This window comes from Melospiza melodia, chromosome 25, assembly GCF_035770615.1.
Source record: "Melospiza melodia melodia isolate bMelMel2 chromosome 25, bMelMel2.pri, whole genome shotgun sequence".
In the NCBI taxonomy this organism is placed as follows: Eukaryota; Metazoa; Chordata; class Aves; order Passeriformes; family Passerellidae; genus Melospiza; species Melospiza melodia.
In genome coordinates, this window is record NC_086218.1 from 10,735,628 (window position 1) to 10,759,936 (window position 24,309).

The following is a 24,309-nucleotide window of genomic DNA, read 5'->3' on the forward strand; positions in this document are numbered from 1 at the left end:
CCGTGAGGCGCCGCCCCGCCGCCCCCCGCGCGGCCCGGCCGCGAGCAGCGCGGGAAGATGGCGGCGGGCGGCGGAGGCGGCGGCCGGGCCTCCTCGTCCTCCTCCTCCTCCTCGGCCGCCGCCGCCTCGTCCGCGGCGGGCGCGCTCGAGGCCTCGCTCGATAGGAAGCTGCAGGCGGTGACCAACACGATGGAGTCCATCCAGGGCCTCTCCTCGTGGTGCCTGGAGAACAAGCGGCACCACAGCACCATCGTGTACCACTGGATGAAGTGGCTGCGCCGCTGTGAGTGCGGGGCCGGGGGGCGGCCGGGGCGGAACGGGGCCCCGCCATCGGCGGCCAGCCCGCGCCGGGCACTCGGGGACCGGCAGCGGGGCAGGGTCGGGCTCGTCGTTGGGTTGGAAAGGTTTAAAACGGTCCAGTGCCATGGGCAGGGGCACCTTCGCTAGCCCGGGTTGTTCCAAGCCTGGCCTTGGACCCTTGCAGGGACGGGGCAGGCTCGGCTGTTCTGTGCTACCTGTGCCAGGGCCTCGGCAGCCCCACAGGGAAAAATTCCTTCCTGACACCCCTCTAAATCTGTCCCTTTTACTTGAAAACATTCCTTCTTGTCGTGCGTGCATCACCATGTCATCCTCGGCGGAACACAACACGCTGGTGTGCACCTCAGTGGTGGCACCTTTGTGCTCCTGAATCCGTGATCTCCTAAAGCAGCACTTTGGGGGCTCAAGGAGCTGTTTCTGTGCCTGGAGCAGCCCGGGGTGGGCATGGACAGTGTGGGTGCAGCTCTGGGCTTTGCAGTGCCCATCAGGATGTGGCCCTGGCCTGGAGGGAGAAGGTTGCTGCTGGCAAGAGGATAAGCACAGCGGTGTTATCTCCACTGCCGTGGGAAAGGTTGGACTCTTCCTGTGGGAGTTCAAGGAAGCTTTGCTTGGCAGGAACTTGGAGATAACATTCCCATCCCAAAGTGTCTGTCTGTTGTGTGCTGAACCTTTTGGAAAATTTGGGAGAGTTGGGGTTCACTGTCAAGGCACTAGTGCAGAATGCAGGAGATTCTCTTTCCCCAGAGTTTGATCTGTTTTGTCTGTGCTCCATGGAATTAGGGAGAGAGAGGTGAGAGCTTTGGAGAGAGGTGAGACCTTTGGTCTTCCTGCCTTGCTGTCACTGCCACCTCTCCTGGAAATCCTTCTCCCTTGGGCACCCTTTGGCACTGTGGCATCCTCTTTGGGGCTTCCTTCATCCTTCATCCTCCTTCCCCTTCTGCTCCAAGTGCATGTCCCCTGAAGAAAACCCAGCCCATCTCTCCTTGGGATGTGCCAGCTCCTCTGGACGTGGCCTTCTCACAGTTGTCTTGGCTCTTCTGAGGCCCTCAGTGCTCTTCCATCTCTCCTTCCCCCCTCATCAGAAGCCACTGAACTGTTCCCACCTGCAGGTCCTCCATGCCCTGAGCCCTTGGCCACAGCCTGGAATTTTTGTTGGATTTTACTGAATTCTTTCATGGTTTCCCTTCACACCCCTCCTTTTATGCAGGTCTCTTCACCATCCTACCCTGCTCACCCAACCCCTGACAGCAGCTGTGATGCTGCCGTGCCCTGACCCCTGATTGTTTGGTTATTCCCTGCTTCCATAGGGGTTTTTTCCCTGCTTTTCCCTTCATCCTCTTCCCCAAGGACCTCACAGTTCTCACTGTGGGAAGTCCCTGTCCCAGCCACAGCAAGCACAGGTGGTCCTGGGTTCATTTCTGAGCATTTAAATGTTCAACTCCAAAGCTCTTATCAACACATCAGATCCTCCCGGTGAGGGGGAATGTGGTGGGGGGTTCTGGGGCACAGAATTGTGTGTTTTCAGGAAAAGCAGGGGTGCTGCTGTTTGCCATGTTGCTGTTGCTTTGGCATCTTGCTTCTGAGCCGTGCTGGTCCCAGCCAGAGCTGCCCAACAGGAATATCCCTGCAAGGACATCCTCCTGAATCTTCACCTTTGGGAAATTCCTGATGGGAATCTGAGCGTCCCTGCAGGAGGGTTTGCTCAGAGGGTTTAAGTGCGAGTTAAACACATCCAGAGACTCTGAAATGCCATTTTTGTTGGTGCCATTGTGCCTGCTTTGGAGTGGGCTCAGCTCTGCAGCTTCCTTTTTGCCCACATTTCCTCACTGCTTTAAGCTGAGAGGAGCTGTTCACTCACTGGGTACATCCCATTGCACCCAGGAACTCTTGGTTTTCTCTGTGCATCATGTCCACAGCCTTCCTCTGGACCCAGCATTCCTCCTGTATGATGTGGGTGTATTTTGGTTCATAACTTGTGCCTCTAACTTTGCTCTGTATGGTCAGCATCAGGCTGGAGCCCTGCTCCAGATTTCCTTCTGCTGTGTAGATCCTGGATCATTTAAACCAAAGGTTTAGAATTCTTTGAATCAAAGGTTTATCATTCTTTGTATCAAAGATTTAGAATTATTTGAAATCTATTTTATGTTATTAAGGTGTGGAATCATTGCTGTCTGCTGGTGAAACATCTCTGGGATGGAGGGTGAGCAGCAGCAGGAGAATTGCTGGGTTTAACTAAATCACAGGAGCCCCATTCCAGTGGGATGATGATCTGAGAGATTATTGAGGCTGGCATTTTGGGGAGAGCTGGCTGCAGATTGTTTTGGAGCAGCAGGCAGAGTGCAGCCCTGCTCCAGCTGAATTCCCAGCCCTCAGGGCAGAGCAGAGCAGAGCACTGTGTGCTCCAGAAAACCCATCTCAGCCCGTCCTGTCAGCATGTTCAGGGCACAGGTTGTGAGCAACAGGTTCTGCTCATAAATCCTTGGCTTGCTGAGTCTGTGCTGGAAAAGCAAAAGCTCCTCCTGGGATGTGAGAACTGGGGTTCCATGAGGTGGCAGTGGCCAGAGGAGCAGCACCACGGATCAAATCTCCTCCTGGGATGTGGAACTGGGGCTCTGTGAGGTGGCAGTGGCCAGAATAGAAAGATCAGGGATAAAATCTTCTCCTGGGATATGAGAACATGAGGTGGCCGTGGCCAGAGGAGAAGGATCAGGGATAAAAGCTCCTGAACTGGGGCTCTGTGAGGTTGCCATGGCCAGAGGAGCAGGATAAGGGACAAAAGCTCCTGAACTGGGGTTCCATGAGGTGGCTGTGGCCACAGGAGCAGGATCAGGGACAAAAGCTCCTCCTGGGATGTGAGAACTGGGGTTCCATGAGGTGACAGGGGCCAGAGGAGCAGGATCAGGGATAAAAAGCTCCTGAACTGGGGCTCTGTGAGGTGGCCATGGCCAGAGGAGCAGGATCAGGGATAAAAGCTCCTGAACTGGGGCTCTGTGAGGTGGCAGTGGCCAGAGGAGCAGGATCAGGGATAAAAGCTCTTCCTTGGATGTGAGAACTGTGATTCCATAAGGTGGCCATGGCCACAGGAGCAGGGTCAGGGACAAAATCTCCTCCTGGGACGTGGAACTGGGGCTCCGTGTGGGATTGGGGGTGAGCAGCTGCTGGCAGTGACTCTCAGGCCTGTGCTGTGTCCTGGGGCAGGGCTTTAGGAGCAGGGCCTGTCCCTGTGCCCTTCCTCACCCCAGTCTGGAGTGATGCTCCAGGGCTCAGTGCCAGGAGAGCCCAGTGCTGCTGGCAGGGGCTCAGAGAGGCTTAAGGACATCAGCCTCTGAGGAGAACCCATCTGAGCCAAGCCTTTTGTGTCCTCAGCTCTGCTCCCCTCAGGGGAGGATCTCCTGTGCAGGATCTTCCTCTTGAACTTTGTTCACTTGGGAGCTCACCCTCGTGCTGGGAGGGCATTCCAGCAACAGGAATGGTTCTGCTGGGAGCTTTTCCAGGTTGTGAGTGAGGGGTGAGCTCCTCACCAAGGGCTCTGGAGCAGGAAGGATGCTGAGCTTCCTCAGAGGAATCCTGGAGAGCTGCAAGGTGCAGCCAGGCTGTGGGAAATGGCTCCACCCAGGCAGGGACAGCTGGAAAATGAAGCAGGATAAGAGAATTGAGGATCTGTAGATAAAAAGTGATTCTGGTTGCAGGTGAGAGGTGACAGCACACCTCTTGGCACCGTTCCTCTGGTTTAATCCTTGGCAGTGTCCTTTGGTGAAATGAAGGAGCTCATTACCATCATTTGCATGTGAATGAGTTTCCTAAGTTTACCCACCCACCCCTGAAGGAAGGGATTTGATGAAGTAACTCAGTTTGAACATCAGGAGGGTCAGAGGAGCAAGCACAGCTCTGAATCTGAAAATCATTTGTAAATTAAAGATGTCCTCTCTAGTCCTCAAGGTTTGCCTGCTGGAATTTGGAAACTCTGAAACTTCCCCCAAAGCAGTGCTGAACTTCTGGGATCAAGGTGTGCCTGTTGTGGTGCCTGTGCCTGATGCTGATCTCAGTTTCCTTTTGTCCTCAGCTGCTTTTCCTCACCGGCTGAACCTTTTTTACTTGGCCAATGATGTCATACAGAACTGCAAGAGGAAGAATGCCATTGTTTTTAGGGACACCTTTGCAGAGGTGCTTCCTGAGGCTGCTTCATTAGTGAAGTGAGTAATGAACGAACTAACGGGCTGTTGGGAGGCTGAGTGTCTCAAAAAGGGGGAATTTTTCTTCTGAAAATTCTAGAAACATCAGCAGAACTTCAAGGATTCTGTTGGAACAGCCGCGTGTGGGCATGAACTGAGTTTTAATTTGCAGAGGGGGCTGGTTTGGGTCAAATTGTCCTGTGGGGTGAGGGAAACCTCACACCAGTGTCCTGCAGCCATGGGGTAAAGAACTCTTCTCTTACAGGGACCCATCAGTTTCCAAATCCATCGAAAGAATCTTCAAAATCTGGGAGGACAGAAACGTGTACCCTGAGGAAACCATTCTGGCCCTGAAAGAAGCACTGAGTAAGTTACTCACCCTTTGCATTCCTCACCTTACCAACTGCCACGTGAGCTCACTGAAGTTGTAGAAATAGTTTGGGGTCACTGAGGGGGATGAGGGGCATTTGCACCTGGCACAGGCTGTGACACAACCAAGTGTGGGACGTGAGCAGCGCTGGATTCTCCTGCTTTACCTCTTTTGTACCTTTCTTAAGGCAGCTGGGAATTCTTTCACATGAGCTGGAGCTGCTCCAGCTGAGAGCAAACAGAACATGAGGCTGAAATGATCCTGCACATCCTGACCAGGGTGCTCTGGCTCTACCTCCTTGTGCTGTTCACTCATAGCCTGGTGGTTGTGGGGTAGGAAGAGGCAGGAGCAAAGCTGGAGGGTGAAGAATCCTCAGTCCCTAGAGGAGAAACACGTGGAATTGGTTAAAACCAGGAATTAGCAGTGGAAATCAGTGCAGGGTTTGGCTTTCCTCCCATCACGGAGAGCTGCAGGTGCTCAGGGGGCCCTCGGGTGTGGTCTGAGGGTCAGTGTCCATCAGAGCAGGAGCAATGTGGTGTCTTGGGTCGGGCTGTGGCACGAGGACAGGCTGGAGCTGGGTGTTGCATGCTGAGAAGTGACCTTTGTGCTTTTTGCTCTGAAATGGCTCATTTCTGGGACTTGAAAACAAGGTCTGTGAGGTTCCAGGTAAATCAGGTATTGTGGCTGCTTTCCCAGTGAGCAGCACTTGTCTGTTTGACGGTGATCCCATTACAGCCTTCCTAAAGAGTTTCATTTTTAGATTTCTGTGTGTTTTCCCTTTTTACTGTGATTTTTTTTGAACTGCCTTAGTGTAAGGGCAAACAGAAACTTGATTTAAAAATGGCAGACCACCCCCAGGTTGCTGCATTCCTGAGTAAACTGAGGTTCTCTTGGGCATCCAGCAGCTCCTCTAAGGAAGTTGGTCGAGGTATTTTAAAACAAATTTCTGTTCACTCTTTCACCGTGCAACTGTATGGCACCAAAACCCAAGATTTTGACAGGAATCCCATAATGCCAGACTGCCAAAAATGAAATGTTTTTCCAGGTACCACTTTCAAAACTCAGAAGCAGCTGAAAGAGTCTCTGAACAAACCGAATAAGCCGTGGAAGAAATCACAAAGTAAGGAACCTCTGTGAACTCTGTGCACTAATGCAGAAATTGGCTGCTCAAGGAGCAGAAGGGCTGAGCCCAGAGTGGGCTGAGCCAGCTGAGCCTGCAGGCTCACAAGGGCCCCAAGATGTGCACACCAAGGAGGTGTTGGTAGAAAAAAGACTTTGGAAAGAAAAGAAATGTGGCAGAAATAAGATACGAGAGCAGAGGTTGTGGACAGGAGAGGAAGGAGCTGGTGGAACCTCTTGGAATCTGCTCTTAGACTGGTCAGAGATGGAGAGAAGACAGAGAGGAGGAGGAGGAGGAGGAGATGGACATTCCCTTCATGCTCAGGAACTGCCCCAGCAGGCTGGGCTGGGAGGAGGAACCTGGAGCAGTGCAGGGACAGGATGTGACATGTGACAGTGCAGAGCCCAGACCAGCAGGAGAGAATTTATTGTAAACAGAGTGACTTTAATGATCTCCCGTTGCACCAACACCCTGAGTGGTCCCCGCAGAGGTGGTGACGTGTCAGGTGTGACATGTGGGACACCAGGTATGGCCATGGGACACCAGGTGTGATGTGTGGGACATCAGGTGTGACAGCAGAAGATTAAAAGAGTTGGGAGTGTTTATTCCTGGGTTTAACAAACCAGAAGCTGCTTTCCCAGACAGAACTGGGCTGTGTCCAGCGTGGATGGAGGGTTTAGTGCTTTGCTTCTCATCAGCTCATTTCTTCTTTCCTGTTTCTCCTGTTTTGACCACAATCTGATGGATTCAGTCTCTTGCCAGCAGGATTCATCCCCCCAACCCTGTAACCAGGTGTGAGAGTTGTCAAAGCTCTGGGCATGGTCAGACCTAGGGGAGCTCTGCCCACAGGGAACCTGGGCTCCGTGGCAGCTCCAGGTCTGGCACTTGGGGAATAACATTCCCTTCCTTGCAGAGAGCTGTAACTCCTTGGATAAAGCTGTTAGATTGACCTTGCAGGGACTTGTCTTCCTGAGGAAAAGGTGTGCCCAGGAAATGTTGAGAGCATGTTAAACAGCAGCAGTGTCACTTGTTGAGCTCAGTCCCAACCCAGCTGTGCCTGTCCATGTCCCCATGAGCTGCCGGGAGCCTGGAGCACTGAGGGACACCTGCATGGAGGGGAGGATGTGCTGGGTAACACATGGAATTATCTTCAGATATCTTTTATTAGGCTGCCTTTTGTGACTGACTTTCCATGGGGAGGCAGTTCCTTGACTTCTTCACAATTTCTCTTTTTCCCCACAGCCTCCACCAACCCCAAAGCTGCTCTGAAGTCCAAGATTGTTGCTGAATTCCGAGTAAGTCTGTGAGTGGAAGTGACCCATGGCACTGACCCCCACCTTGGGGTTTGCATGTGGGGTGACCCCAGGCCCAAGAATCACCTGGAACAGTGGGGCTGACACGGGGAGGGTCTGGGCAAGCCCAGGACATCCTTGTGAAGAGGTGGCTGAGGAGTTGGTGGCAAGAAATTGGTCTAAACTCAGTCCCCTGACAGAGAGGGACATGTTGTGAAATGCACAGGCACCTGTAGGGTGAAATGGGGAGTAAATAACCAGGAGATTTGTGGATTTGCAGCTCCTGCCTGAGCCCAGGTTTGCTCATTGTGAAATTTGAGGTTAAAAATCCCAGGCTCCACGTGGTTCCTGGGTTAGCTCTTGCTTGGAAGCAGTCTGGAGCAGAGGCAGGGCTTGTGTTCCCTGGAATGTGATGAGAAAGCTTTTCCTGTTTGCTTTTTTCCAGCCCCAGTCCCTCATTGATGAGCTGCTGCTGTACAAACGCTCAGAGGATCAGATAGAGCTCAAGGAGAAGCAGCTTTCCACTATGAGGGTGGATGTCTGCAGCACTGAGACACTCAAGTGCTTGAAAGGTAAAGCCCTGAGGGCACTGAAGGTGTTGTGGGAGCTCCTCAGTTCTGTCAAGATGGGAAATGCCAGAATTTATGTGTGGAAAATGCCAGAATTTCAGAGTGAGGTGAAGAACCAGCAATCAGGAGCCAAAAATCTTGGCTAGGTGGGATTTCTGTGGAAATTCTCAGGTGTAAAGCTCAGACCAAGCAAACGACTGTCTGAAAACCAAAACTTTACCAGCAACCAGGCCCTGGTCACCCTTGCAGATCCCAGTGGATGTTCTGGGATTGTGCAGCTCCACTGTCCCAATACCCTGGGTGCTGCCATTGCCGCCACACTTGTGTGCTTTGCCTCATTTCCATGGTGTTCATCTCCCTGCAGATAAAACAGGAGGGAAGAAGTTCTCCAAGGAGTTTGAAGAGGCAAGTTCAAAGCTGGAGGAGTTTGTCAATGGTTTGGACAAGCAAGTGAAGAACGGCCCCTCGCTCACGGAGGCGCTGGAGAACGCTGGAATATTCTACGAGGCACAGTACAAGGAAGTCAAGGTGGTGGCAAATGTAAGTGTGACTTTTCTGGATCCTCCACACCTCAGAGTCTGAAAAATGCCTCATCTCTTTATTCCCAAATTAAAAAGTTTGTTGGGTTGGTTTTAAGGGTGGTTTCCAAAGAGAGCAAAATGGAGGCTTTGGGTGAGACAAGGATATGCTCTCAAAATGCAGCAGTTGGAAATTCAGTTTGTGTGTGTTGCTGGAATGTTGGATACCCTCTAGATTCTTAAACAGGGCAAAATTACAGTTAGTGTGACAAATCCTGAATTCTAGAAACTTGGGATTGATATGAGAACTAGATGAGCAAAGAAAGGACAGTAGTAAAGTGTTATAAAAACAACCAGCACCCTCCAGAACCTGCCAAATGCCCCAGATGGGCTGAACATATTTGTTAAAATATGGGGGGTTATGAAAATTGTTTTAAGTCAGTGGAAAAAGGTTTTATCCTCCCCACTTCTTGTGGTTGTTGCCCTGTGAGAAGCCGAGTTCTTACCACTGCAGGGTCCAGGGATTTGGAATGGGTTTTCTCAGGCTTTGTGTTGCTTCCTTAAGGAAGTGAGTGAGGCATGAAAGATCCCCAGTCCAGTGTCCTTCCTTCCTTAGGCCTATAAGACATTTGCTAACCGAGTGAGCAACCTGAAGAAGAAGCTGGACCAGCTGAAAGCAACCCTCCCTGATCCCGAGGAGTCTCCTGTCCCTTCTCCCAGCATGGATGCTCCATCTCCCACGGGCTCCGAGTCCCCTTTCCAGGGCATGGGGGAGGAGAGCAGCGCCCGCTCTCCCGCGGCTGCAGGACGCAAGATGGTTTCTCCAGAGGCTGCCACGGATAATCGGGATGTGGAGGACATGGAGCTCTCTGATGTGGAGGATGATACGTCTAAAATCATTGGTATGTGATTGTGCTGTGGGAATGAAAGAGGAAACCAGGCTTTTCCAGCTTCATTTGGGATGTGGAGGAGGCACAAAGGCTGGGCTGGGGCTGTAGGGTTTGAATCTCCTAGTTCCACAGTGATCATTTCCATCTCCCAAAACACTTGTCAGAGATGTTTTTACATCTGTGGGAATCAGAATTGATGTTCCCCGAGTCCTTTTTAGGGGGACTGAGTGACCTTTCTGCTTTTGTTTCCCCCTCTGTGCCGCAGTGGAGGAGAGGAAGGACAAACAGGCAGCTCCCGCCCCGGCCCCTGCCAAGACTGAGAGTGTCCCCAAAGCGGTGCCACCGGCTGCTGCGGCCGCCACAGCCTCGGGGACAGCGGCCACGCCAGCCCCAGCCCCTCCAACACCCCCAGCTCCAAAGGTGGTGAGCACAGCTCCCATCCCTCTGGCACCAGCACTTGCCTTACCCAACCTGGCCAACGTGGACCTGGCCAAGATCAGCTCCATCCTGAGCAGTTTGACGTCGGTGATGAAGAGCACAGGTGGGTGCTGAGCTGGGCTGTGGGCACTAACGGAGCTGGGTGATCATTTAAACCATTAATTATCTCAAAATAAACATGAGGGAGTTGCTGCTCTCAGAGGTCTGGTTGTGCCTGTGGGGAGCCTGAGTCACTTGTGTTGCCAGAGCAGCTCAGGTGAGTGCTGTGTGCTCCTGCCCCAGGTGTGAGTCCCGCCTCGAGACCTTCGCCAGGGACCCCCACCAGCCCCTCAGCTCTCACCAGTGGCCTGAAGACTCCTGTCCTGGGAACCCCATCTGCTCCTTCGAATCCATTAGCAAATATTCTCTCCAAAGTTGAGATAACTCCGGAAAGCATTCTGTCAGCTCTCTCCAAAACCCAGACTCAGACGGCGCCAGCGCTGCAAGGTACTGGGGTGGGTGCTGGGGCAGGGCTGGCAGGGCTCTGAGGGCAGTGGCCAGGCTGAAACGTGCTGCTCTGCTTGTCCTAAAGTGACAACTCAGGGAGGAAATGGAGTGTTCACTGGACATGTTTTACGTCTCTGGCACGTGTGGGTGTCTTTGTCAGGTAGCTCAGGTGTCACGGACCAGTGAGATTTGTCACTTCCCTGTACTTGCTGCTTGTGCTGTGGCTGAATCACACGTATCTGGAACATTCCCTGAACAGGACAGGAGACCAAGAGGTTCTGCTCCTGCTCTGGCACCTTGCCACGGTCACCTGGCCAGCAGGGCAGGTTTCCCCACTCCTGGCTGCAGACCAGGACGAGTTCCTACCCACCTGACTCGATGGTGTAATTTATGTTTGTACATCAGTCCAAGCCTCTGGCAGAATGTTGCACCTCACTGGGAGCAGCAAAATCCAATCCTCTTCACGGCTGGAGACTGGGGGGTGTAAAGTGCCAACACAGGAGCCTTGGGGTGATTTTCCCCTGCCCTCAGTCCCTGATGCAGCAGTTGTGTTTTGCAGGGCTGTCGTCCTTGCTGCAGAGCGTGGCTGGAAACACGGTTCAGTCAGGAGAAGCTGCCTCACAGAGCACCTCGGCATCGCCAGCCAACACAACCGTGCCGTGCTTGAAGGGGAGGAATGTTCCTTCCAATCCACAGTCCTTTATAGCCAAAAGTTTTGGTTATTCTCCAAACTCAACCACCGCAGAGGTTTCCTCCACTTCAGTCAATAAGGCTCCCGTCGGACATACCCCAGCACTGTCAAGCTCTGGTTTTAAGCCACCAGCTAATTCCCTGGGATTTTCCAGTTCCCACCCTACCAGTCCTTCCTCCCTTTTGCCAACAGAAACCTCACTGAGTCAATCCTCCGAAATTTCAAAAGCCAAGCTGGAATCGGAACCCCCTTCTCCCAGCTTGGAGATGAAGATACACAATTTCCTGAAGGGAAATCCTGGCTTCAGTGGCCTGAACTTGAATATTCCCATCCTCAGCAGCTTGGGGTCCAGCATGGCAACGGAGAGTCACAGCTCTGACTTCCAGCGTGGTCCCACCAGCACTTCCATGGACAATGTGGACGGGACGCCGGTGCGCGACGAGCGCAGCGGGACGCCCACCCAGGACGAGATGATGGACAAGCCAACGTCGAGCAACGTCGACACGATCTCCCTGCTGTCAAAAATCATGAGCCCCGGTTCCTCAACTCCCAGCAGCACAAGGTCTCCTCTGCAGGGCCGGGATGATGGATATTCCCAAGAACTTCCCAGTTCCGTGCACGGCTACCGGCCCTTCGGCCTCGGCAGGGAGTCCCCGGCCAGCCTGTACAAGCCACCTGTGGACAGCAGGGAGATGCCCTCCTCCTTGATGGACTCCTCCCAGGAGAAGTTTTACCCAGATACATCTTTCCAAGAAGACGAGGATTACCGTGACTTCGACTACTCCGGGCCGCCGCCCTCGGCCATGCTGAACCTGGAGAAGAAGCCGGTCAAGTCTATCCTGAAATCGAGTAAACTCCCCGATTCTGCAGAGTACCAGCCGGTGCTGTCCAGCTACGGGCAGCGCTCGCAGGAGTTTGGTGTGAAGCCATCCTTCCCCCCGGCCATGAGGTCCATCCTGGATCAGAGCGAGAGCTGTGACCCTCTGGCCTCGTCCCCGGGGATGTTTGGGAGCTACGGCCGCAGGGGGAAGGACTCGGCCTCGGATGGTTCCCCATCTCCCAGCAAGAACGACGTGTTCTTCACGCCAGACTCCAACCACAGCAGCCTGCCCAAGGCCGGCCTCCCGCAGAAGCAATACTCGGACTCGCCCCACGTGCTCCCCCACCGCTCCTCGCTCTTCTCTCCCCAGAACGCCCTCCCCAGCCCCGCCAGCCGAGCGCCCGCGGCGGGCGGGGACAAGCCCTTGGCTTCCTCCATCTCCGCCACCTCCACCATCGAGTTCAAGAACATGCTCAAAAACGCCTCCCGCAAACCCTCCGAGGAGAAGCATTTTGGGCAGATTCCCAAAAGCGGCTCCGGCGAGGCGGGGAGTTTGTCCGGGGCCGCCAAGGGCGAGCCGCAGCCGCCGGAGGAGCACTACCGCATCGAGACCCGCGTCTCCTCCTCCTGCCTGGACCTGCCCGACAGCACCGAGGAGAAGGGGGCTCCCATCGAGACGCTGGGCTACCACAACGCCTCGAGCCGGGGCATGTCGGGGGAGCCCATCCAGACCGTGGAGTCCATCCGGGTGCTGGGCAAGGGCAGCCGGGGCCACGGGCGCGAGGGGAGCCGGGCGGGCTGGTTCGAGCTGAGCAGCGGCGGGAGCACCTTCGACAACGGCCCCGCGGGCTCCTCGGACCTGCCGGGCATGGGCGGCTTCCCGGGGCCCTACAAGGAGCACGTGCCGCCCTTCCCGGAGAGCGTCAACAACTTCCGAACGAACAACTTCAGCTCCGCCTTCGAGCACCACCTGCCGCCGCCGCCCCTCGCCCCGCCGCCCCTGGAGCACGGGAACCCCTTCCCGCGGGAGCCCGTGGGGCCGCCCGCCGTGCCCCCGCCCGCTCCCGCCAAGGACCACGGCGGCCTCTTCCCGAGGGACCACCCGGTCCCTCCCCGCATGCCGTCGGTGGATCACGCCAACCCCTTCTCCAAGGAAACGCCCGCGCCGCTCCCGCTGCCCCACGGCGTGCCGCCGCCCCCCTCGGTGGAGCACGCGGGGGTCCCGTTCCCCACGCCCCCGCCGCCCCCGGTGCCCGGGGATCACAGCGGGGTCCCCTTCCCCGCGCAGCCGCCGCCGGCCGGGGAGCACGGCGGGGTCCCGTTCCCCGCGCCGCCCCCGCTGGAGCACGGCGCCTTCCCCAAGGAGCACGGTACGATGCAAGGGACGCTCAAGGAGCACTTCGGGGCGGGCGCGCAGGCCCGGGAGCCGCTGCCCCGCTCCCGGGAGCCCGCGGGGCCCGGAGCCCTGCCCCGGGAGCAGCTGGCGGGGGCCGCGCGCGGGCTGGGCCCCCCCGGGCACCGGGAGCCGTCCGGGGGCCGCGGCTCCGTCCTGCTCCGCACGCCCCGCGCCGAGTTCCGCCCGCGGGAGCCCTTCGGCGGCAGAGACCCCTTCCAGAGCCTGAAGCGGCCGCGGCCGCCCTTCGGCAGAGGGGGGGCTCCCTTCTTCACCCCCAAGCGCCCCTTCTTCCCTCCCCGGTACTGATGCAGCTCCCGGGGCTGCCCTTTTTTTTTTTTTTTTTTTTTTCTTTTTTTTTTTCTTTTTTTTCTCTTTTTTTCTTTCTTTCCTCCCCTCAACGATTCCTGTAACCTTCTCCTAAATTAAATGTTCTGTACTTTTCGGTTGGTTCTAGCCCCAGTCCCCTTCCCCGCCCACCCCCAGCATTGGGTGAGACAAGAAAACAAGACACAAAACTGATGTTTTAACGAGAAGAAGCCACGTTGCTGTTAAATAAAACCTTCGGTAGTAGTTGAAAGAGTTAAGACAAAAAATTAAAAAAAAAAAGGAAAAACTCTGAAAGCTTCGAGAGGAGCGCTGAGTGGTGTTGGGGTGTTGGTTTCCAGCCGATCCCCAAATTGCTGCTGCAGGGAGGGGAGACCTCCCTGTTCCTCCTGTCTGCCAAAAGCACCAAAACAAGGCAAAAAAAGGGTCGAGGAACCCACCCAAACCCACCTCGGAGCTCCACGGGACTGGCAGCAAGAAGGCCCAAGCCTGTCCCCCTGCTTGGGAAGACTTTGGTTGGGTTTGGGTTCATTTGGGGATCTTTGGATTTTTTGTTTTGTTTTGTTTTTCCCCCCCGGGATCACTGTTGACTTTCTACGTGTGTGTATATAGCAATCACTTTTTAATTCCCTCCGGGACCGTTCACCACACGCAGCCGGAGCCCGGCGGGGCCTCAGAGGGGTCCCCCCCTTACACCCAGAGCCGCCCCCGCAGCTTTTATATGAAGTTGGGATTTTACTTGATTTTATTTTAATTATTTTTTTGTTGGTTTTTAGTTGCCTCCATCGTACCTGTTTGATACCGGTGTGGGCTTCAGGATCTGCATAAAAACTACCAAACAACCCTTGGCGGGTCCGTTCTTTCTCGCGTTCACCCTCGCTTTGAGGGGTTCGTGCGGCTCTTCCCCCCCCCCCCCCCGCGCCCTCCATGGTTCCGTCCTGGCTGCGGCGCTGCCGCACGGGCGGGCGAGTCCAACGCGGCTTCCGCGGGGGGGGGTGCAGAGGCCCATCCCCGGTTCCGGCGGAACGGGCGGAGCCTCGGCCATGTCCACACGCGCCGGTTCGCGGCTGCTGCTGGCGGGAGCCCCGCGGCGACACCGGGTGCGCTCGGGACCCCCGGGACCCCTCATCCCCCTCCCGCCCCACCCCTGCCCGCTTCCCCCGGGCCCTGAGCCCCAAGGGCGGCCCGGTGACCCCGCCGTGATTCCCGTCCCCAGGTGTCGGGGCCGGAGCCCGAGCGCCTCCGGCTCTTCCAGCGGCTGCGGGCGGCGGCGGCGGAGCGCTGGGACGGGCCCGGGGATGGTGCGGGCGGCGGCACCGGGAGCGGCCGCCTCGCTCCGGGGACCCCGATCCGCATCGCGCTGCCCGGCGGGCGCCGCCTGCCCGGCCGGGCCCTGCAAACCACCCCGTTCCAGGTGGCCACGGAGCTCGGGTACGGCCCGAGGGCTTCCCACGCTGTCCCCGGGGGTCCCCGCAGTGTCCCGGCAAGGTTTGCGGGCCCCTCAGGGTGTCTGCAGGGTCCGCAGTGTCCCCGTGGTGTCCTCTGATCCCCACAAGGCCTGCAGGGTCCAAATGTCCCCATGGTGCCCCTCTGATCCCCACAGAGCCCCCACAAGGTCTGCAGGGCCCACACTGTCCCTGTGGTGCTCCCGTGATCCCCACAGAGTCCCCACGAGTTTTGTGGGGTTCCTACCACGTCCTCATGATCCCCACAGAGTCTCCACAGGTTCCGCACAGTGTCTCCACGGTGTCTCTGGTGTCCCTGTAGGGCTGGCCTGGCCCAGGTGGCCTTGGTGGCCCGGGTGAACGGGACCCTCCAGGACCTGGACCGGCCGCTGGAAGGTGACACCGACCTGGAGCTGCTCGACTTCTCCACACCTGAGGGGCGGGAGGTGAGCCTGGGGTCTGGGGGGCCGAACCTGCACCTGGCTCTCCTCACAGCCCCCGTGTCCCCAATGTCCCCCGTGTCCCCAATGTCCCCCCAGGCTTTCTGGCGCTCCAGTGCCTGCGTCCTGGGGGCAGTGGCAGAGCAGATTTTTGGGGCCACGCTTTGCAGCAGCCAGGCCACCGAGGATGGCTTCTTCTGCGACGTGCACATGGGCAGCAGGTAGGGCTGGGCAGGTGCTGCAGGGTCCCTGGGGTGTCCCCAGCGTGTCCCCAACGTGTCCCCAACGTGTCCCCGTGTCCCCAGGACGGTGCAGAGCGCGGAGCTGCCGCTGCTGGAGGAGGCCTGTGCCACGTTCGCCCGCGCCCGGCACCGCTTCGAGCGCCTCGAGGCCTCGCGGCAGCAGCTGGCTGAGCTGCTCAAGGTGTGTCCCCCTCCCCAGAGTGTCATGGGAGGCCATTCTGGGGACATTGGGACCTTCAGTGTCACCCCTCTAATGTCACCAAGCCCCCGTCACCCACCTCCCTGTCCCTCCCCAGCACAACGCCTTCCAGCTGCAGCAGCTCCAGGAGGTGACATCCCCCACGGCCACGGTGTACAGGTGAGCACAGGGACACGTGGGGTGGTCCTGTGTCACCTCAGCTGTCACCACAGCTGTCCCCACATCTGTCTGTTCCTCCCTCAGGTGTGGCCCCCTGCTCCAGCTGTGCCCCGGGCCCCTGCTGCGGCACACGGGGCTGATCGGAGCCCTGCGGGTGCTCACGGTGGGTGTCGGGCGGGGGTCCCTGTGCCCTGCCCTGCTCTTGGGTGGGTCCCCGGTGTCCCTCTGATGTCCCCCTGTGCCCACAGAGCTCGGCTGCGCTCTGGGGGGGAGCTGGGGGTCAGTCCCTGCAGCGTGTGGCCGCCGTGGCCTTCCCCAGCGCCCAGGAGCTGGAGCGGTGGCAGCGGGCGCAGGAGGAGGCGGCTCAGCGGGATCACCGCAGGATCGGCAAGGTGGGAGCCCTGCCCGGGGCTGGGGGGGCCCTCAGAGCCACGGGGGTCACCCCAGTAACTCCCTGGGTCCTGCAGGATCAGGAGCTCTTCTTCTTCCACAAGTTCAGCCCTGGCAGCTGCTTCTTCCTGCCCCGTGGTGCCCACGTGTACAACACGCTGGTGGAGTTTATCCGGGTATGACCCCCATCATCTCCCTGTCACCACATCACCCACACCCCCCTGCACCCCATCCCCACCCCAGCTGGGCACTGCTGTGCCCCACAGACCCCACTGCACCCCATCCCACCACTGCTGTGCCCCACAGACCCCAGTGCACCCCATCCCCACCACAGCCAGGCACTGCTGTGCCCCATAGACCCCAGTGCACCCCATCCCCTCACACCCAGACCCCTCTGCCCACCCTCCCAGGCCCTGCAGCCCCCCATGCCCGATGCTGCGGGGCTCAGCTGATGTCCTGCCCTGTCCCTGTCCCCACAGAGCGAGTACCGGGCCAGGGGCTTCAGCGAGGTGGTGACCCCCAACCTGTTCAGCCCCCGGCTCTGGGAGCTCTCGGGGCACTGGCAGCACTACAGCCCCCACATCTTCTCCGTCCCTGCCGCCCCCGAGACCCTGTCCCTCAAACCCATGAACTGCCCGGCCCACTGGTGAGTCAGGCGGCCCTGGGGTGCCCGGGGGGGGCTCCTGGGGGCAGCCCGTCTGTCTGTCCGTCCGTCCCCAGCCTGATGTTCGCCCACCGGCCGCGCTCCTGGCGGGAGCTGCCCCTGCGCCTGGCGGATTTCGGGGTCCTGCACCGCAACGAGCCCCCCGGGACCCTGACGGGGCTGACGCGGGTCCGGCGCTTCCAGCAGGACGATGCTCACATTTTCTGCACCCTGGAGCAGGTGTCTGTGCCCCCGAGCCCTCCCTGTGCCCCCCAGAATGTGCCACCTGCCCCTCCTGACGTCCCTTTCCCAGCTGGAGAGCGAGATCGATTCCTCGCTGGATTTCATCCGCGCCGTTTACGCCGTCCTGGGCTTCTCCTTCCGCCTGGCCCTGGCCACGCGTCCCGATGGATTCCTGGGGGATCCTGAAACCTGGGATCGTGCAGAGCAGGTGGGACGATGCCCCCTCTGTGTGGTGCCCCCTGCTCTGTGCCCCCCTGACCCTCCCAACCCACCCCTGCAGCAGCTGGAGCGGAGCCTGAGGAATTTCGGGCAGCCCTGGGAGCTGAGTCCGGGGGATGGAGCCTTTTATGGGCCCAAGGTGAGGAATTTGGGGAGGAGGGGTCCCTAAAGGGACAAACCAGGACCCTTCTGGAACGTCTTGATTCCCACCAGATCGATATCCGGATCAGGGATGCTCTGGGGAGGCACCACCAGTGTGGCACCATCCAGCTGGATTTCCAGATGCCTGAGAGATTCGAGCTGGAATATGCCAGGTATTGGGAGGGGAGCAGGATTGGGGGATTTGTGGGGGCCAGGATTGGGCTGGGGTTCGGGATTGTTGTGGAGGGATCAGGGTTGGGGCTGGGGGAGCAGGATTGGGATTGGGAAATGTCAGAATTGGGGCTGGGAGGGGGGTCAGGATTGGGATGGAGGGGCAGCAATGGGGCTGGGGGGGTCAGGATTTTGGGGAGTGTCAGGACTGGGGTGGGAAGGCAGAATTGGGGATTTGGGGGTTTCAGGACTCGGACAAGGGGTCCCCCTGCCCCCCTGACCCCCGTTTTCCCCCCAGCCCCAGCGGGGGCCCCGCGAGGCCGGTGCTGATCCATCGGGCTGTGCTGGGCTCCGTGGAGCGCATGGTGGCCGTGCTGGCCGAGAGCTACGGCGGGAGATGGTGAGTGAGGGGGACCCCAAAACCAGCCCACAGCTCACCCCCAGTCCCTCAGACAGCCCCCATCCCTGGGACAGAACCCCCAGTTGTGTGGGCCTCCTCATCCCCAGTGTCACCCCTGCCCCATGCTGGGACAGACACTCCCCAGTTTTGGGGACACTCAATCCCCAGGACGCTCTCCGGATCCCCAAGTTACCTCCATCTTTGGGGTTCCTCCATCCTGGGGGCACCCCTGCAGCCCTTGAGGCACCCCCTCCCTGCGTGTCACCCCCGGTGACCCCTGGTGCCCCCCAGGCCGCTCTGGCTGTCCCCACTGCAGGCCATGGTCATCCCACAGACCCCCGAGGTCGAGGACTATGCCCGGGAGGTGAGTGTGTGACCCCCCCCGTGCTCCCCCATTTTCTGTGACCCCCCAAAGCACCCCGCACTGACTCTGGGGGTGCAGGTGCAGGCAGTGCTGAGGAGGGGGGGCCTCCTGGCTGACCTGGACGGGGACCCCGGCACCACCCTGGCACGGAAGATCCGCCGGGCCCAACTCGCCCACTACAACTTCCAGTTGGGTAAGGGTGGGGCAGAGCCCCAGAACCCCCCTGGGACCCCCTTGGAGCCCCCCAGGACTGGCTGGACACCCCCATCCACATCCTGGGTGCTGCTGGGGAGCAAACCTGAATCCCCGGGAGCCCCCATTATGAGACCCCCTCAGGAATCTGCTGAGACCCCCCAGGAGCTCAGTCCCCCCTTGGGAATTCACCAGCACCCCCTGAGACCCACTCAGGACCTCTCCAGGAGTGCTTTAGGGACCCCTCTGAGACCCCCACCCCCTTTGGGACCCCCTTTAACCCCCCTGGACTGTTCTGGGACCCCCCCCCAAATCCCTGTCCTGGGACCCCGCTGGGGTGTGCTGTGTTTGGGGGGTGCCTGTGCGGGTCGGGGGGCTCGGACCCCCCGTTTTCCCCCGCTGACGGCCGTGCCCCCGCAGTGGTGGGGCGGCGGGAGCGGCAGCGCGGCACCGTCAGCGTCCGCAGCCGGGAGAACCGGCAGCTCGGCGAGCTGGAGCTGCCCCGGGTGCTGCAGCGGCTGCAGGAGCTCAGGGACAGCCGCGTTCCCGACGCCGAGCTGCGCTTCTGACCCCTCCTCGCTCCTATCGGGGGGCCCCGCGACCCCCCAACTCAATAAACTCTGGGAAATGTGCTGGATGTTGTGGGAGCTGAGACTGGGGCGCCTCTGAGTGCTGGGGTGCTCGAACCCCCCTGAACACCTGGGGCTCCTTCCTGAACACCTGAGATCCCCCATTGAGATTTGGGGGCCCCTTCCCGACCTCCTGGGTCCCACCTGGGGGGCAGGACCCCCCCAAACCCCCTGGATTCCCTCCCCACAGCCTGCCCGGGTTGCGACTCCCGGGTTTGCATTCCCGGTTTTCCGTTCCCAGCGTCCCTTCCCTCTCCCGAGGTGCCCCCGGCGCTTCTGGGTCCCTCCGGCCGGGATTTCCCCCCGCCCACGCGTCGGGGAAAGTGGGGGGGTTGCGCAAAGGCCGAGTCACGGAGCCGCAGCCCCGTTGGGCAATCGGGGGGGGACACGCGGGGCTGTCCCCCCACCCCAGCCCAGCCCAAACACCTGCCCGGGCGGGTCGGGGCTTTGGTTATCCCGGGATAGCACAGGAGCCCCCCCCGGCCATAGGTGACCGAGGCTGTGGCTCTTGGGGACATCAGCTGAGGGACCCCCCCTGTGCGGGGGTCCCTCTGGAGGTGCCCGTTCAGCTCCCCTACTCAGCACCGGGGGTGACTCAGTGGGTGGGGGCCCCAAAACGGGGTAAAACCCACAAAAATGTGGTTTGACCGCTTCCCCCTCCGCTGACGCAGGGGTCGGGGGGGGGCGCTGGGGCCACCAGAGGGGGATCCGGGGCTACCGGGGTGGGGACGGGACCCCCGGGGTCGGGACGGGACCCCCGGGGTGGGGACGCGACCCCCGGGGTGGGGACAGGGCTGGGACGGCCCGGCCGGGGTCGGGGCGCCCCCCTGCCCCAGTTTGGGGGTGCGGATCCAGCGCAGCCCCCCGGGGACCCCTCCCGGCTCTGCCGCGACGTCAGGGCCGTGACTCAGCCCCGCGGGATGTGGCCCCACGCCCGAGCCGGCCCTTCATAAGGCGGCGGAGCCGGCGCTGACCCTACAGCTCCCGACGCCATGGCGGCCTTCGGCCTCTTCCTCCTCCTCAGCGCCGCCGGTGAGTCCCTGCAGCCCCCGGCCCAGGGCCCCCCTGCACGCCTGGGGCCCCCCGAACACCCGGGGCCCTTTCCCAAACTCTGGATCCCCTTCCAGACACCTGAGATTCCCCCCCAGAGATCTGGGGGCCCTTTCCCGAATTCTGGATCCCCTTCCTGAACACCTGAGATCCCTCAGTGAGATCTGGGGGTGCCTTCCTGAATTCTGGGTCCCTTCCTGAACACCTGGATCCCCTTCCCTGAACACCTGAGATCCCCCCTAGAGATTCGGGGGCCCCTTCCCGAATTCTGGATCCCCTTCCCGAACACCTGAGATCCCTCACTGAGATTTGGGGGTCCCTTCCCGAACTCGGGTCCCTTCCCCGGACACCTGGATCCCCTTCCCGAGCTCCCGGGTCCCACCTGAGCTCCTGCCCAGGTGTTTGGGACGCCTCCAGGGACGGCTGGGTCCCCACCCCGGATGTCGGGGCTGCTGCCCACGCACCTGGATCCCTCCCAAATGCCCGCAGGAGCCTGTCCCGAACACCTGCAGCCCTCCTGGGTGCCTGGCTCCCCTTCTCCAGCCCCTGGGGCCCCTCCTGAACACCTGGGACCCCTCCCCATGATGGGGCTCCAAGCCCACAGGTCTGGGGGTCCCTGCTCGCTGTTCCATGGGTGGGGGGTGGAGAGGGGGTGACCCTGCTGACCCCCCTGTGTCCCCCATCGGTGACAGCAGCGCTGGCCTCGGGGCATCTGCAGCAGGTGGTGCAGGAGAGCCTGGACCTGCGGCCCCCCAACATCAAACAAGGTGAGGGGAGGGACCCCCGGAGGTGGGGGGACAAAGGAGGACACACCCACGGGTGAAGGACAAAGGGGGACATGCAGGACTGGGGAGAGGGGGACACCCAGGGGTGGGGGGACAAAGGGGGACACCGAAGACTGAGGACAGGGGGATGCGCATGGGTGGGGAGTGGGATGGAGGGGACACGGAGGGGTGGAGGGACATGGGGACACCGTGATGGAGGAGAAGGGGGACTTGGATGGGGGAGACACGGGGTGGGAGCGACACGGCGACAGTGAGGTTGGGCACAGGAGTGGCACCACGGGGCAGAGAGGGGCACACGGGGACAAATGCCCGCTCCCTTTCGCAGTGCTGCAGCAGGAGCAGGTCCTGGACGTGCCCCCCGACATCCTGGTGGGGGGAGCCATGGGCCCCTCCAGCGACCCCCCGACCTGGGGCACGGCCCTGGACGGGTTCCCCCCGGCCTGGCCCATGGCCGCCACCGTCACCCGGCACTGCCGGGACCCCCCCACGCTGCCGCCGCCGCTGCCGCTGCCCCCGAACGCGTTCGCGCACCTCCGGCGCCAGGCGGCCGCGCTGGCCGCGCTCCGGCCCCGCCTGAACGATTGCTGCCGCCACCACAGCCCCGTGCCCTGCGCCCAACGCGCCGTGAGTGGGGACACCGGGAAACGGGGACACCGGGGGGAACGGGGACATCGGGGGAAACGGGGATAGTGTGGGGATGGGGACACCAGGGGGAGAGGGGACATGGTGGGGATGGGGACACTGGGGATGGGGACACCGGGGGGAAAGGGGACACTGGGGAAATGGGGGACACTGTGGGGATGGGGACACTGAAGGGAGAGGGGACACTGTGAGGAGGGAGGAGACACCGCGGGGATGGGGGGACACCGTAAGGGACACGGGGACACTGCTGCAGGGGAAGACGCTGGGGCAGGTGTAACGTGGGGACATCGCGGGGACAACACCGGGAGAGGGGACTGTGGCACTGTCACAGGGAGGGACAGGGGTGAGTGACACCGAGGGGACTGTGCCCCGCAGTGGACGGACGTGCTGGACGGGTTCTGCACGGATGAGTTCGGGGTGAAGACGCGGCAGTTCCACTGCTGCCGCCGCCACGGGGCCGCGCGGCGCCGCTGCTTCGCCCAGGGGACCCCGGCCCCCACCCGGGACCCCGACACCGCCTGGGACCCCGACACCGCCTGGGACCTGGTCAGCGAGCCCCCCTTTCCCCCCGGCGAGCCCACGGCCACCAACATGGGCAACATCTGCGGGCTGCGGGCGCTGCGCCCCGGCCCCCCCGGCCCCGGTGCCCGCTCCGGGCCCCGCGTCCGCCTGCGCGTCCGCTTGGAACGGGAGTACGGGCGGTGCTGCCGCAACGAGAGCCTGAGCTGCGCCCACAGCGCCGTGAGTGGGGACACGGCTGGGACAGGGGGGACACGGCTGGGATGGGGGGACAAGGATGGGACGGGGGGACAAGGATGGAGGGAGGGTGGCGGTGCTGAAGGGTTCGGGGTGTCCCAAGTGTTTGGGAGGGTCTCAGGTGTCAAAGGGTTGGGGGTGTGCAGGTATCCGGGAAGAGGAGACAAGAGTTTGGGAAAAGGACCCAGATGTTTGGAAAAGGGACTCAGGTGTTTGGGAAAAGGACTGAGGTGGTTGGGAAAGGGACTCAGGTGTTTGGGAGGTGTTTGGGAAGGGACCCAGGTGTTTGGGAGGTGTTTGGAAAAGGGACCCAGGTGTTTGGGAGGTGTTTGGGAAGGGACTCAGGTGTTTGGGAGGTGTTTGGAAAAGGGACTCCGGTATCCGGGGAGGGGCCCCCGGTGTCCCGGCGATGACCCATGTGCCCGGAGCGTGACCCAGCCACTCAGAGGCCGGGAAGGCTCCCAGGTATCCGGGAAGGTGACAAACGTGTCAGGGAGGGGTCCCGGCATCCGGGGAGGGCACGGAAATGTCCCAGGGCTGACCCGGCTGTTCGGGGCTCGGGGGTCCCAGTGTCCCCCCTGACCCCCAGCTCCTCCTCCGCAGTGGCTGAAGGGGCTCAATCGCTTCTGCCGGGAGGAATCCGCGGTGAAGACGGGACAGCACCGCTGCTGCAAGCGGGGGGGTCCCAAGGCCCGGGGTCGCTGCTTCGCCGCCGCCGCCCCCCACCCCGAATACGACCGCGAGCTGCACAACGTGAGCCTGGCCCGGCCCGGCCCGGCCCTGCTGCGCTCCCTGTGCGGCCCCACCCGGCTCTTCACACAGAGGTGCGTGAGCCCCAACAGCCGGGGGGGCAGCACGGGCCCTGCTTTTGGGGGGGACAGCAGGGTCCCTTCTGTTAGGGGGGACAGAACGGTCCCTGCTTTTGGGGGACAAAGCACAGTCCCTGCTTTTGGGGGGGACAGCACGGTCCCTTCTGTTTGTGGGGGGACAGCACGGTCCCTCCTTTTGGGAGGTGCCAGCTTTGCAGGACCCCTCACCCCCATCCCCATCCCTGGCACTCTCCATTGCTCGGGAACCCCTTTTTGGGGAGGGGGCTCATCAGTCCCTTTCCCCCGCCTAAACGGAGGTGCCCCCCGTGTTGAGCCCGTGCCCGTGCCCGCAGGCGCCCGGTACCGGAGCTGCTGGGGGCCATGACGGCCGCGTGCTGCCCGCTGCCCGCCGAGGAGCGCGGCGCCTGTGCCCGGGAGCAGGTGAGTGACCCAGGGGGGCCAGGAGCGCTGGGGAACCCCCCAGAACCGCCCTGACCCCCCATCCCCGCTGCCCGCAGCTGTCCCAGGGCATCGCCACGCTCTGTGCCACCCCTGGGGACGCCTGGAGGGACCCGCAGGGCTGCTGCTCGTGGGAGGAGCCCGAGCGGCGCCGCTGCTTTGACGACGCCTACCTGAGCCAGGTGAGCCTGGGCGCCGCCCTGGCCCCCCCGCCCCACGGCTACGAGGAGTGAATCCCGCCCGGCAGGAGGGAACAATCAATAAAGATGCTGCGGTGTCACCCCTGAGTGTCCCTTTTTTCCTCCTTTGGGGACTTCCTTGTGCCTCACTGTCCCCATTGTTTCGGGGGGGCCCCGTTCCGGGGTGTGGCGGGGCGTGGGTGGATATCGGGGTGTTTGCACTCCTGGGGCGTGTCAGGCCTGCTGTGATACCTGTGTTTGGTTTTGGGGTGTGCTGTGGCCACCACGCTCAGCCACGGGCACGCACGGCCCCGTGCCCCCCCAGGGGTCTCTGTGCACCTCTTCCCA

At 60.7% G+C, this 24,309-nt stretch overlaps 3 protein-coding genes across 5 annotated transcripts; all 3 read left to right on the top strand.

Moving 5' to 3' along the window:
- Positions 1-57: 57 nt before the first annotated feature.
- On the top strand, positions 58-13,706 carry RPRD2 (regulation of nuclear pre-mRNA domain containing 2). Of its 2 annotated transcripts, XM_063176523.1 has the most exons (11): positions 58-283; positions 4,382-4,511; positions 4,756-4,856; positions 5,906-5,980; positions 7,223-7,275; positions 7,718-7,844; positions 8,206-8,381; positions 8,976-9,261; positions 9,515-9,790; positions 9,970-10,173; positions 10,733-13,706. In XM_063176523.1, the coding sequence occupies exons 1-11, from the start codon at positions 58-60 to the stop codon at positions 13,384-13,386; spliced, it is 4,308 nt and encodes a 1,435-aa protein (XP_063032593.1). In that variant the 3' UTR covers positions 13,387-13,706. The 2 variants fall into 2 exon arrangements, with proteins under 2 accessions (XP_063032593.1, XP_063032594.1); XM_063176524.1 differs by lacking the exon at positions 5,906-5,980.
- Positions 13,707-14,447: 741 nt separating this feature from the next.
- Positions 14,448-19,284, top strand: TARS2 (threonyl-tRNA synthetase 2, mitochondrial). Its single transcript, XM_063176190.1, has 18 exons — positions 14,448-14,504; positions 14,621-14,835; positions 15,172-15,295; positions 15,389-15,510; positions 15,595-15,712; positions 15,828-15,889; positions 15,974-16,052; positions 16,138-16,281; positions 16,357-16,455; positions 16,759-16,925; positions 17,000-17,162; positions 17,236-17,373; positions 17,446-17,523; positions 17,598-17,698; positions 17,995-18,096; positions 18,388-18,460; positions 18,539-18,653; positions 19,073-19,284. Exons 1-18 carry the CDS (start codon positions 14,448-14,450, stop codon positions 19,219-19,221), a joined length of 2,106 nt encoding a protein of 701 aa, XP_063032260.1. The 3' UTR covers positions 19,222-19,284.
- A 927-nt stretch (positions 19,285-20,211) lies between these two features.
- On the top strand, positions 20,212-24,062 carry ECM1 (extracellular matrix protein 1). 2 transcript variants are annotated; one of them, XM_063176541.1, is made up of 7 exons: positions 20,212-20,313; positions 21,027-21,098; positions 21,442-21,740; positions 22,134-22,499; positions 23,118-23,338; positions 23,677-23,764; positions 23,842-24,062. In XM_063176541.1, exons 1-7 carry the CDS (start codon positions 20,274-20,276, stop codon positions 24,013-24,015), a joined length of 1,260 nt encoding a protein of 419 aa, XP_063032611.1. In that variant the 5' UTR covers positions 20,212-20,273; the 3' UTR covers positions 24,016-24,062. The 2 variants fall into 2 exon arrangements, with proteins under 2 accessions (XP_063032611.1, XP_063032610.1); XM_063176540.1 differs by having other exon boundaries at positions 20,214-20,313; positions 21,024-21,098.
- The last annotated feature ends 247 nt before the right edge of the window (positions 24,063-24,309 follow it).

Excerpts from the sequence above, each read along its gene's own strand:
- ECM1 (XM_063176540.1), top strand. The coding sequence starts at position 20,274 with ATGGCGGCCTTCGGCCTCTTCCTCCTCCTCAGCGCCGCCG. Across the intron at positions 20,314-21,023 it reads CCTCCTCCTCAGCGCCGCCG|CAGCGCTGGCCTCGGGGCAT; the intron begins GTGAGTCCCTGC and ends CATCGGTGACAG. Across the intron at positions 21,741-22,133 it reads TGCCCTGCGCCCAACGCGCC|TGGACGGACGTGCTGGACGG; the intron begins GTGAGTGGGGAC and ends TGTGCCCCGCAG.
- TARS2 (XM_063176190.1), top strand. The coding sequence starts at position 14,448 with ATGTCCACACGCGCCGGTTCGCGGCTGCTGCTGGCGGGAGCCCCGCGG. Across the intron at positions 14,836-15,171 it reads CAGGTGGCCACGGAGCTCGG|GGCTGGCCTGGCCCAGGTGG; the intron begins GTACGGCCCGAG and ends GTGTCCCTGTAG. Across the intron at positions 16,282-16,356 it reads ATCACCGCAGGATCGGCAAG|GATCAGGAGCTCTTCTTCTT; the intron begins GTGGGAGCCCTG and ends TGGGTCCTGCAG.
- RPRD2 (XM_063176523.1), top strand. The coding sequence starts at position 58 with ATGGCGGCGGGCGGCGGAGGCGGCGGCCGGGCCTCCTCGTCCTCCTCC. Across the intron at positions 4,857-5,905 it reads GGCCCTGAAAGAAGCACTGA|GTACCACTTTCAAAACTCAG; the intron begins GTAAGTTACTCA and ends ATGTTTTTCCAG. Across the intron at positions 9,262-9,514 it reads TGATACGTCTAAAATCATTG|TGGAGGAGAGGAAGGACAAA; the intron begins GTATGTGATTGT and ends TCTGTGCCGCAG.